The 13,351-nt window shown below is 33.6% G+C and overlaps 1 protein-coding gene across 1 annotated transcript in view; it reads right to left on the bottom strand.

Annotated features, from left to right (window-relative positions):
- Window positions 1–13,351, bottom strand: part of LOC111140884 (LDL receptor related protein 1B) — a 1,957,146-nt gene that overhangs the window by 703,000 nt on the left and 1,240,795 nt on the right. The window contains exon 22 of the mRNA XM_022493131.1: window positions 12,125–12,307. Coding sequence (XP_022348839.1) covers window positions 12,125–12,307 — 183 coding nt within the window. The remainder of the gene's footprint in view (window positions 1–12,124; window positions 12,308–13,351) is intronic.

Genomic DNA, 13,351 nt, shown 5'->3' with positions numbered 1-13,351 from the left:
CAGAACCATGTATACTGAGTTTAATGGATGATTTTTAATGGCCATTTTGAGCACACGGGATTTTAGTGTTATTTGCTGAACCTAATGCACACACAACATGCAACTCCAATGTAAAGTTATAAAGTCAGGAGAGGGTGCAGAAACAATAAGGCAGTCTGAAGTCACAGTTTATGTAATGTTGACTGCTAATTCATGAGGTGTCTCTTAATCATAAACAATGGAGAACCATTAAAAGATTTTGAGAGAGAATGTGCTCAGGTACAGTTATGAGGTAAGAGGGAGCCAAAGCTATATGTAGAACATATTGCAGGGGAATTATTGTCAAGGGCAAACACAGTAGGTCACACAGTGGTTTGAGGGACAGATAATTCAGATTTACCATATATTATGATATGTGAGTGGAAAGAGCAGAATGAGTGACGGTAGGGAAATTGTAGATATAGCATCAGTAGGACCTAAAAAAATGATGACATGTTGGAATGTCAAAATGCACTTCCTGCTTTATATTTTAAAGATTTTTATTTATTTATTTGACAGAGATCACAAGTAGGCAGAGAGGCAGGCATAGAGAGGGTGGGGGGAAGCAGGCTCCCTGCTGAGCAGAGAGCCCAATGTGGGGCTCCATCCCAGGACCCTGGGGTCATGACCTGAGCTGAAGGCAGAGGCTTTAACCCACTGAGCCACCCAGGTGCCCCTTGAATATGTTTTTAAAATAAACAGAGAAACATGAAAAAATTTTTGGCTTCAGAGAAAAAGTGAGATGTTCAGCATAGCATTGGGGAAAAAAAAAAAAAAGAGTTTGAAGTGTGGGTTGAATTCCAGTGATATGAATTTGGTAAACATTTACCTGGGAGTGAAGGTTGAAACTTTGGGAACAAAAGAAAAGTCTATGGATACCTTGCAGAAAGATGAGAAGGAGCAAAACAAAGAAATTTAGAGAAAAATCTACATAATGTCCGAAACACATTATGCATTTAACAAGTCTTTTTTTTTTTCCTTAAATTTAAGGGGCAGACAATGAAAAGTGTAATTAAAAAAAAAAGAATCTAGAATGTGAATGAATAGAGTACAATCCATAATAGAGTTTATAAGGAAAGGTTTCAGAGAGGGCATGTGTTGTAGAGAAAGGTCAAATCTTATAGAAAAAAAGTAAAAATGTAGTAGTAATAGTCAAAGTTATCATTCATCAAATTCATATTGTGTTCCAGGCACTGAATGTATGTCCTATTTATGATGATGATGATATCAGTGTAATTATTATCTCAATTTTCAGACTAGAAAATTGAAACTTAGGGGCACCTGGGTGGCTCAGTGGATTAAGCCTCTGCCTTCGGCTCAGGTCATGATCTCAGGGTCCTGGGATCAAGCCTCATATTGGGCTCTCTGCTCAGCAGGGAGCCTGCTTCCTGCTTTCTCTCTGCATGCTTACTTGTAATCTCTGTCAAATAAATAAATAAAATCTTTAAAAAAATAAAAGAAAATTGAAACTTAGGTTTGGTAATTTTCTGAACTCACATAGTTATCATCCCTGATGACCACCAAAACAGCAATTTCCATCTAAGGTAGAGATAAAAACATCAGTGGTTGCCAGGGGTTGGGGGAAAGGAGATATGGAGAGGCAGAGCACAGAGAGTTTTAGGGCAATGAAATCACTCTGTATGACACTATGCTGGCACATGATTCATCATCACACATTTGTCCAAATCCATAGTTTGTACGATACCAAGAGTACATTTTAACGTAAATTAAGGACTTTGGGTGATATGTCAAAGTAGGAATGCAAGTTCATCAACTACAGTAAGTCATATGGTTGTGGAATGCTGTTAGTAAAGAAAGTTGTGTGTGTAGGGGTAACAGGGGCTATATGGGAACTCTGTTCTTTCCTCTCACTTTTGTTATGAACCTAAAACTGTTCTAAAAATTAAGTCTACAAAAAAAAAAGGCTTTCACAGAAATTTAATTGTGCAGTATATACCTTGTCATTCAGTTCTAAATATTTAAATGTATATATTAGGACTTCTTTATTAATCTTGATTATTTTGAAGTATGATTTTAATTTTCAAATTCATGGTCTTCTATTTTTCTTTCTTTTTTTTTGAGAAAAAGTGAGAGAGAGAGCAGGAGTAGGGGTAGGGGCAGAGGAAGAGGGAGAACCAGATTCTCCACTGAGCAGGGAGTCTGACATGGGGTTCAAACAAAAGACCCTGGAATCATGACCTGAGCCAAAGGTGGACACTTAGCCAACTGAGCCACACAGGCACCCTGCCTTTCTAATCTTTTTGATGCTAAATTCTAATTTGACTTTTGTGTATGGAGAATGCTTTCTGTACATTGTCAACTATTTGGTGTACAGGTAAGGCTATTTATATACTTTTAGAGTTAAGCTTATTGAATGCATTATTCCAATCTTTAAAAAATATAATATAAATGAATATCTTGTACACATCACTCCTCCAATGCATTATTCCAATCTTTAAAAAATATAATATAAATGAATATCTTGTACACATCACTCCTCCAATGCATTATTTGTAGGATAAGGCTTTAGAGGTGGAATTGTGAAAGTGTATTCACATTTTAAACATAGATACATATTGCCAAATGGCCTTCCTTATAGTTTCATCAATATTTAGTGACATCAGTGTCTGCTTCATCTACTCTCACCAACATAAGGTATTATTGGTCTTGTTAATAATCACCAATCTGATATTGAAAAAAAAATGTAATTCCACTAAATATTTGACTTTCTAGCTTAAGTGCTTTAGTATGGAAGTGATATAGTCCATTAGTCCATAGAACTAGTCACCTGGTCTGAATCTAACTGCAAGAGAGTTGAGAGATAGAAGAAAGCATAAGGATGACTGATGAGTATTGTCTTTTCTACATATTGTTAAAAAATACATATTTCATTTTTTTAGTGTAAATATAGGTGTCTTAAAGTCTCAGAGCAGTTTTAACCTTTAATAAATTTAAAAATATAAATGTTACAAGCATAAATATTATTTGAAAGTTTATCTAAATTTGTTATACTTTCATAAATTGGGTCTTAATTACATGTAATTTTGTTAATTTAGAGTATGACACTTTTAATATTATTTTTTGTTTCAGCTTCACTAGTTGAAGATGGCAAACTACTATAAACTAGTAGAAACAAACTTAAATATTAATTATTCAAGATTCACAAAACTAACAATATGTTAAATATAAATAATTGAAGTTTCAGATGATGTCTTTGGTGTTATAGCATTTATACTTCTGAGGTTATTAAAGGTTAAAAAATGACTAAGAGTTTGGGACATTGCATATAAATGTGCAAATTTATGAATTTTTCCTTTTAGCAATTCTTTATTTATATTCCATATGTTCTGCTATGTACAAATCTTTATTTTCTAAACTTTCTACAATTTCAGTTTTATTGTCTCTAGAATAAAGATATTGAGTGTTTTTATTACCAAAGTTCCAAATGCAGGGATGGTATTACTCTTCAAAATTATTAGTTTTATTATACTATGATCAGGAGATTTTGTATGCATTACTTCTACTTCTTGGAATTTATTGAGTTGTTTGTGACAATAAATAGTTATTTTAAAAAAATATATCATGAGCCTTGTAAAAGAAGGTTCATCTTTTTTGACTTCTAAGAATAGAACTATATTTTTATTAATTTGTTCTAAGCATTAATTCTTTAGATCTACATTCTTGCTTATTTTTCTTCCATTTGATTTTTTATGGACTATGGTAAGAGTAAAATTTTATTCTTCTAATATAGTTTTCTTATTATGGTTCCTATATTTTTTGCTATATAGAAGTCGATAGCATATTATTTAATGTAAGATATTTAGACTGCAAAATCTTTAGTGAAGATTGCATTTTTATCATTAAACTGTTTGGTTGGTTTTGTTGTAGTTGTTAATCTCATCAATATTTTATTTTGGTCCCTAAACTTCTCTTTCTCATTTTCTCACCAAATCCTATTTTCCTATTATCTTAATAATTTTCTTAGTGAGGCTTTATGTGGAAAAATCCCATGTACTTTGTATTACTAAATTATCTGGAATAATATTTTACCTGGAATATTTACCAAGAATATTAGCCTGAAAGTGTTTTTCCCTCAGCTTCTTATTACTCCATTTTCTTGTGGCATTTCTTAAAATCTTCTTAGATAATCTGATTTTCTTTCTGGTAGTTTCAGTATCTGATGATCTGCAATTTCAAAATGACTTATAGAAGTTTGGTTAATTTCATTAATTTTACCCAAAAGTCTGAATGTATTTTTTTAATTACCATATAGTATATTATTTGTTTCAGGGGTCCAGGTCTGTGATTCATCAGTCAGTCTTACACAATTCACAAAGCTCACCATAGCATATACCCTCCCCAATGTCCATCACCCAGTCACCCCATCCGTCCTACTCCCCTCCACTCCAGGAGCCCTCAGTTTGTTTCCTGAGATTAAGAGTCTTTTATGGTTGTCTCCCTCTCTGGTTTCATCCTGCTTCATTTTTTTCCTCTCTTCCCCTATTTTCCTCTGCCTTATTTCTCAAAGCCCTCATATCAGTAAGATAATATGATAATTGTCTTTCTCTGATGACTTATTTCGCTTAGCATAATAGCCTCTAGTTCCATCCACACCATTGCAAATGGCAAGATTTCAATTTTTGATGGCTGGAATATACATACATACATATACATACACACACACACACACACACACACACACACACACACCACATAGTCTTTATCCATTTATCTGTCAATGGACATCTGGGCTCTTTGCATAGTTTGGCTATTGTGGACATTCTTGCTATGAACATTGGGGTACAGTTACCCCTACAAATTACATTTGTATCATTGGGGTAAATACCTAATAGTGCAATTGCTGGGTCATAGGGTAGCTCTATTTTCAACTTTTTGAGGAACCTCCATACTGTTTTCCAGAGTGGCTGCACCAGTTTGCATTCCCGCCAACAAGGTGGGAGGAGTCCCCTTTCTCCTCATCCTCGCCAATATCTGGCATTTCCCGACTTGTTAATCTTAGCCATTCTGACTGGTGTGAGGTGGTATCTCATTGTGGTTTTGATTTGTATTTCCCTGATGCCAAATGATATTAAGCACTTTTTCAGGTGTCTGTTGGCCATCTAGATGTCTTCTTTGAAGAAAAGTCTGTTCAAGTCCTCTGCCCATTTCTTGATTGGGTTATTTGTTCATTGGATGTTGATTTTGATAAGTTCTTTATATAGATTTTGGATACTAGCCCTTTATCAGATATGTCATTTGCAAATACCTTCTCCCATTCTGTTGGTTGTATTTGTTTTATTTACTGTTTCCTTTGCTGTGCAAAAGATTTTGATCTTGAGGAAGTTCCAGTAGTTCACTTTTGCCCTTGCTTCCCTTGCCTTTGGCAATGTGTCTAGGAAGAAGTTGTTGGGAATGAGGTCAAAGAGGTTGCTGCCTATAACCTCCTCAAGGATTTTGAAGGATTCCTGTCTCACATTGAGGTCTTTCATCCATTTTGAGTCTATTTTTGTGCATGGTGTAAGGAAATGGTCCAGTTTTGTTCTTCTGCATGTTGTTGCTGTCCAATTTTCCCAACACCATTTTTTGAAGAGACTGTCTTTTTTCCATGAACATTCTTTCTTGCTTGGTCAAAGATTAGATAGAGTTGAGAGTCTTTTTCTGGGCTATTCTGTTCCACTGATCTATGTGTCTGTTTTTGTGCCAATACCATACCATCTTGATTATTACAGCTTTGCAGTAGAGCTTCAAGTTTGGAATTGTGATACCACCAGCTTTGCTTTTCTTTTTTAACATTCCTCTGGTTATTCAGGGTCTTTTATGGTTCCATACAAATTTCAGGATTATTTGTTCGATTTCTGTGAAAAAAGTTGATGGTATTTTGATAGGGATTGCATTAAATGTGTAGATTGCTTTAGGTAGCATAGACATTTTCACAATATTTGTTCTTCCAATCCGTGAGCATGGAACATTTTTCCATTTCTTTGTGTCTTCCTCAATTTCTTTCATGAGTATTCTATAGTTTTCCGAGTACAGATTCTTTGCCTCTTTTGTTAGGTTTATTCCTAGGTATATTGTGGTTTTGGGTGCATTTGTAAATGGGATTGACTCCTTAATTTCTCTTTCTTCTGTCTTGCTGTTGGTGTATAGAAATACAACTGATTTCTGTGCACTGATTTTATATCCTGACATTTTACTGAATTCCTGTATGAGTTCTAGCAGTTTTGGAATGGAGTCTTTTGGGTTTTCCACATAAAGTATCATACCATCTGCAAAGAGTGAGAGTTTTACTTCTTCTTTGCCAAATTGGGTGTCTTTTAATTCTTTTTGTTGTCTGATAGCTAAGGCTAGGACTTCTAGTACTATGTTGAATAGCAGTGGTGATAGTAGACATCCCTGCTGTATTCCTGATCTTAGGGGAAAAGCTGTCCATTTTCCCCCATTGAGAATGATACTCACTGTGGGTTTTTCATAGATGGCCTTTATGGTATTGAGGTGTATACCCTCTATCCCTATACTGTGAAGAATTTAATTGAGAGAGAATGTTGTACTTTGTCAAATGCTTTTTCTGCATCTACTGAAAGTACCATATAAAAGAAATCAACAATTATAAGAATATATTATGAGTAACTACATGCCAACAAATTAGACAATCTGGAAGAAATGGAAGCATTCCTAGAGATGTATAAACTACAATACTGAACCAGGAAGAAATAGAGAACTTGAACAGACCCATAACTGGCAAGGAAATTGAAGCAGTAATCAAAAAAATCTCCTAAGAAAGAAGAGCCCAGGAACAGATGGCTTTTCAGGGAAATTCTACTAAACATTTAAAGAAGAATTAATACCTATTCTTCTGAAACTGTTCCAAAAAATACAAATGGAAGGAAAACTTCCAAAGTCATTTTATGATGCCAGCAATCCCTTGATTCCAAAACCAGACAAAGACCCCATCAAAAAGGAGAACTACACACCAATATCCTGCTGAACATGGACTCAAAAATTCTCACCAAACTACTAGCCAATAGGATCCAACAGTACATTAAAAGGATTATTTACCCCAACCAAGTGGGATTTATTCCTCAGCTGCAAGGTTGGTTCAACATTCGCAAATCAATCAATGTGATACACTACTTTAATAAAAGAATTAATTATTTATGAGGAATCAAGTTCTTCAATTTAGGGAAATCTTAGCTTTTTCAGCCACTTAGTTATCCTATGTGTGTGTGTGTGTGTTCTGTGTTTCTTTCTGTTAATACCTATATTCCCTCATGGAATTTCTTGAAGTATCTGCTGTAGCTTTACAACATAGATCTTAACCGCTCTTTCTTTTTTATTTCTCTTTTCTTTTTCCATGATGTTTCTGAATAAACTGTATATTATTATTTTCAAATTTGTTTTCTCTGTGTCCAGCCTAGAGTTTATTTAAAGTTCCATGTTGGTGTATTTCATTCTCAAGTCTAATATTTATCATTTTCCACCATTTTCTATTATAATTTTTCTGCTTATATCTTTATCTATATAAGAATATCCCTAAATTGAACAAGAATATATATATCCATATATATATATTCTTGTTCAATTTAGGGATATTCTTTTCCATTTTTTCCATTTTTTATCTTTGAGGATCCCAAACATTTTTTTTTTTTTTTTTTTTTTTAGATCGGTCATTTAAACATCTCATTTTCACTTAATCTTGAGTAAATTCATTTTATGATTGATTTTTGATGGCTTGTTTTACTAGAGATGGTTATCTTCGTGGATTTTAGAAATTTCTCTTCAATCTCATCTTGAATAGGAGTTTTCAATTTTCTCTCTGACTTCATGTGTTTACTCATCACTGTGTACAGGTGTTGCTTCTTCTAGTTCAGCTCACTCCATCACTACCCCTACTCTTGGTTCAAAAATACATCCTGTATTTGTCTTATCACTTTCAGTCCTTAAGCTAGCCAGAGGCTTGACATGATTGCCATGCCTACATTATCCAATCTCTCTAGGTATGCTACTTCATTGAAGGAACCATCCTAGGAAGCAACAAGCAGTAATTTTTTCCCCTCTTTTTTTTTTTTTAAACTCAATTTTATTTTTTCAGTGTTCCAAGATTGTTTATGCACCACACCCAGTGCTCCATACAATACATGTCCCTCTTAATCCCCTCTTTTTTTTTTTAAATGTTATTTATTTATTTGACAGAGAGAGATCACAAGTAGACGGAGAGGCAGGCAGAGAGAGAGAGGGAAGCAGGCTTCCCGCCGAGCAGAGAGCCCGATGTGGGACTCGATCCCAGGACCCCGAGATCACGACCTGAGCCGAAGGCAGAGGCTTAACCCACTGAGCCACCCAGGCGCCCCTTAATCCCCTCTTTTTAAGAGCAAATGAGTCCAATTCCAGTGTCTGATTTTCAGCAGTGTGCCTGGTTCCAGTCCCCAACTTCATGTGGGATAGCTTTATTTCCCATTAAACCTAAGATCTGAACATCTGTTCATCTCTACTCATCTCCAAATCTAATCCAATCAGGCATCCAGATTCAACCCAGCTCCACCATTTGTTATTCCATTTACTTCAGTTCATCAGAGATATATTTTGTTGGTCAATATGACCATATCTCTCTCATTTTCTCCTGTTATATATTTTTTTACCATCTTTATGTGTTTTTCATAGCAGAGAAAGGATTCAAAGTTTGAATTTAAAATTCCATCTTTATGAATTTTTTCTTATGCCTTTTCAATGACATTAGACTAGCTCATTGTGTCAATGCACTTAAGTATTAAGTAGTTCCCCTAAACATGGACAATGAATTATTTCTACTTTGGGGGCCTTTAAAACAAAATGTTGCACTGAAAATCTTTTTGTAGATATCTTCATATACTCCTGCTGTTCTTTACATGAATTTCTAGAAATGAAAAGTTTGGACCAAATTTATATTCTTACCAGCAGGTGGAGGGCCTCTTTTCCCCATAATCTTGCCATCATTATATAATATCAATATTATTTTCTTTTGTCCAATATGAAGAATGTATCTGTGAGTTTCTTTTCCATGAGAGGTAGACATGAAATTTCTCTCCCTGATCCCTCATCAATAATATAACTGCATCTCGTTGGTTGGAAGTAAGGGACCAGGTATGAGAGAGTATAGTTTTTGGTCAAAGATAGGTCCTTTGAAATTAGAAGCTCTTAAATATTTATTTTAATTAATTAATTAATTAGCTCCTAAATATTGATGATTGTATTATAGTTTTAATTTAGGTCACATTCTATTCTTTGCAGGAATAAAGTAACTTATTAAGGTGCCTACACTTTTACTCTGATGATAGCAATTTACGTATAAAGGAAAAGCCATTGTGACCACCTAATGTGAACTGATTATCCTGAAAATTTTTAAATGTTTAAGCTAGCATTTGGAAGTCTTTGAAAAATAAATATGAACACTGAATTTAGCATCTTGAGTAGTTTAAAAGTTTTTAAGCTTTTAATGCTAATAATTTAATTAAAGTAAAATTTAAAATTTCAAAACATCATAGACATATACATATATTTAATCCAATATTTATATTTAAGGTTATCTTTAATACCTGAAATGTTTGTAAATATTCATATGTAATTATGAGTTATGACTCCTCAAATATTTGATACATTATAGTTTACTATATTGAAGCCACAGATCAAATTAGAATCAGATTGAGGGTTAAATTATTACATTTCACATTTTGCATTTATTTATTTATTTATTTGACAGAGAAAGAGAGTGAGTACAAGCTGTGGGAGTGGCAGGCAAAGGGAGCTAGAGAAGCAGACTTCCCGCTGAGCAAGGAGCCCAATGCCAGGCTTGATCCCAGGACCCTGACTGAGATCATGACCTGAGCCAAAGCCAGATGTTTATCCAACTGAGCCACCCAGGTGCCCCAATTTTTAATTTTTATTTATTTATTATTTGTGTGTGTGTGAGAGCACTTAAATTCTCCTCTTTTAGCAAATTTCAGTTGCATAATACAGTTTTATCAACTATAGTCACCATGTTATACTGTATTTCCCTTTGATAATGCAACATAAATTTGATTTCACTTCTGATTTTTTACATTAAGTTTTGATTAACCTGATGATTACTTGATACATACATGTGATGTTTCATTAAAAACATTATTACATGGATAATCCAAATCCCAATCAATACACATAAAATTATCTCTCAGAACCCAATTTTCCAAAGATACCCAGTGTATAGGGTCAAAGTACACTACCCACAAATATGCTATTTTTACATAAGTATTATTTTGAGCTGAAAGCATATGAAGTTCAAAAGATGTAGAAAGAAGCCTTCTTATAGCTTCCTTTATATGACTATAAGCATAAAACTTCTGAGAAATGAGGACTTCCATAAATCCTTTTTTAGGGAAATTGTATGGCTATGAAGAAAATAAAAAATCAGTGCCTAGATGGACCTGCACACATTTTATTAACTAGCCCTTATCTTCCATTAGTTCTCAGATATATTCATCTACTTACAACTTCCCATCCCTACAAACTTGAAGTTCTTTTCTGTTCTTTGGACACCTTTCCACAAATTTACTATTATTGCTAAGATTCTATAAGCCCAAGTTCTAACCAGCCCCTGGAGTTACTCATCACTGAGTTTTCCCACATGCATGTAAGATGCATGTATATATAAACTTGCTTTTTCTCCCCCCCCCCTTTTTTTTTATTAAACTATCTATTATCTGTCTAATTGTAAGGGCCCCAGTCAATGAATCTGATGTGGGTATAGAAAAATTTTTTCCTCCCTTCATTATTATTTATCAAGTTATTATCTATGAAATTTTAATCAATATAGTATGTTCCAAAAAGATAATTTCTAAATTTAAAGTCACATTTTTAAATCAATAACCCCAAAACTAAGACACTTAATGTAACAATTGAGAAGAGTCACATAATTGTGAAAACTATTGTTACAAAAGTAACCATTTTGAAAACATAAAGAATGATCCTCAGGAGTGTTTATTTCTCTATGCTTATGCTAGCTTATATTTATCTCTTTATTTCTTAGTTAAATGCTTAATTACAAACAGGAAGTGTGTCCAAATAAAGAAACACAATTTCTTTTTATATCTTTAGATGTCCATGGGCCATGTGATTTCCAGTGTGTTTGCTTAATCACAGCTGTGATAACTTTTCATTTCTATGTTTTGGTTGAAATACTTAATAAGGAGCAAAATGAATCACCAGATATTAGGCAATTCAAAGAGCAATTTCACCACATCCCAGAGATGATTCCATAATATATCCTGAAATCTATAGGGATTGTTTCCATGGATTATTTGGTGAATGATATAATCCATTTCAAAAATTATACTACTATAGTTATTGTAATATATTTTTCTCTAAACTTCAACTCATCATGTGATATTGAGAGGAAAATAAACAAGTTGGTTTATTATGTCAGATAGAACCTACTCTATGTAGAAAAACAAAATGGACCAGACATAATAGATTAATAGACATAATAGAATAATAGAATAACATCATAAAAAATAGAAGCCTCGTGACTTTCAAAACAATTCAAAGGTTTGAAAGACAGTCATCATCTTTATCTTAATGAAATCTAGCAACAGCATGATTAAATTTAGGAATCTACTGTACTTGAAAATAAATGTATATAATTCTGCCTTTTCGTTCCATTCATCTTCATGAATTTTAGGGTGAGGATTTATCTGGGGAAAGAGGAATGTTGTCTGTGTATTAAGCACAATTATCTCTTTCAGAAGTCTGAAATTCCAGACTCTGAATCTGGATTACACGGTTTCAAATCCCAATTCTGCCATAAGGCTCTTTTGACCTTTTTTTAACTTGAGCATGTTAAAAACTCTTCTGGGCTTCAGTTTTTTTCACTGTGAGTTAGGATGATGAAATGAGTTCATGGCAAACATTCCTTAGAGTTGTGTTGGGCCCATAGATAGTTCTCTGTAAGTATCAGCTAGTATTATTATCACACATATAATGGAAACAAACATACTAGAAACACAAGAACCCTTTTTATGCAGGTAAGATATACACTGAAGTTGGGCCAAAGGATTATAGCTCTAGGAAGCCCAAGGTAGAAGCTGAACCAACGTACCTGTACTCCGACAGGAAAACTTGGTTTTATGATCACACAGTCGTAATGTCCCATTGCAGCCTTTTTCATCACTACCATCTTCACAATCTTTTTCCCCATCACAGCGCCACAGATCAGGAATGCAATTTCCATCAGGATGGCACTGAAATTCATTCCCGTTACAACCAGCAGGAGAATGAATCTCTTAAATTGAAATGAGGGAGGGAGAGGCAGAGGGAGAAGGATAGGAAAGAAATTATTATTTTACTTGATGATAATTTTTTCACTTTCTTTTTCTTTTCAGGCATTAGTATGCTGCCAGAGAGAATATATTTTCACTTTAGTTGTTTAATAGCTATAATACTGTCTGATATTTGCAAATTCATTTTAGAAATGTTAATGATTAGAGGAAAAGATGTTTCTTCCCTCCCACAGTATTCCTGAAAGTGCCACATACATTGGGAAAAAGGAAGATATGTAGATACTCTCTTGTGATTTGTATTAGAAACTCAAGAATGAGATCTTTAAGGGCTTTTTGCCATGGCATATAAAAGAGATTTCACACTCATTCTACACTAAATGTTTAGACTTTGGTTGGTCTTTTGACATTCCTTTAGACAACTTCTTTCAAACTAGTAAGAGGTAAATAACCAAAAAATCATAAGTGCTTTCTGGTTAACAATATCTTTGAAGAACAATGTCCAAATTTTTGTAAAAGAACAAACAAAAAACTCCAGATAATAAGCAAATTCTTTAGGACATAAGATTTCAATCTTAGAATGAGAACAGGCACATATAAGAATTTAATGAGGTACTACACATTCAATTTCAACTTATCGATTCATAATTCATACAGTTTGAATTAATAGTATTCCTCAAAACCTCAAAAATATAGGTTAAATTCTACAGGTTAAATTCTTGCATAAGCAAGAATAAAGGAACATAAATATTGGGGATATGGAGTTTTTACAGCATAACAACTGAATATGGCTATCATTAACAGTATTTTAAATTTTTATTAATATATAATATTATGAAATGTCATATTAACCAGTATCTCCAAATTCTGTTGTAAAATAGATTTTACTATGTATTTTTCTAAATAGAAGTTTTAATCTAATAAACTTATTGATTATTTCATATAGCTATATTCAATAATTTATCTACATTGCATCTATAATAGCAATTAATCTCATTATGACCAATTTGTAATAGTTTCAGGTGCATTACCCACTACTTAAAGCTGGT

This window comes from Enhydra lutris, unplaced genomic scaffold, assembly GCF_002288905.1.
Source record: "Enhydra lutris kenyoni isolate GAN:26980312 unplaced genomic scaffold, ASM228890v2 scaffoldscaffold1, whole genome shotgun sequence".
Classification (NCBI taxonomy): domain Eukaryota; kingdom Metazoa; phylum Chordata; class Mammalia; order Carnivora; family Mustelidae; genus Enhydra; species Enhydra lutris.
Note: the sequence above shows the minus strand (reverse complement) of the source record. Positions and strands in the feature narration are given on the sequence as shown.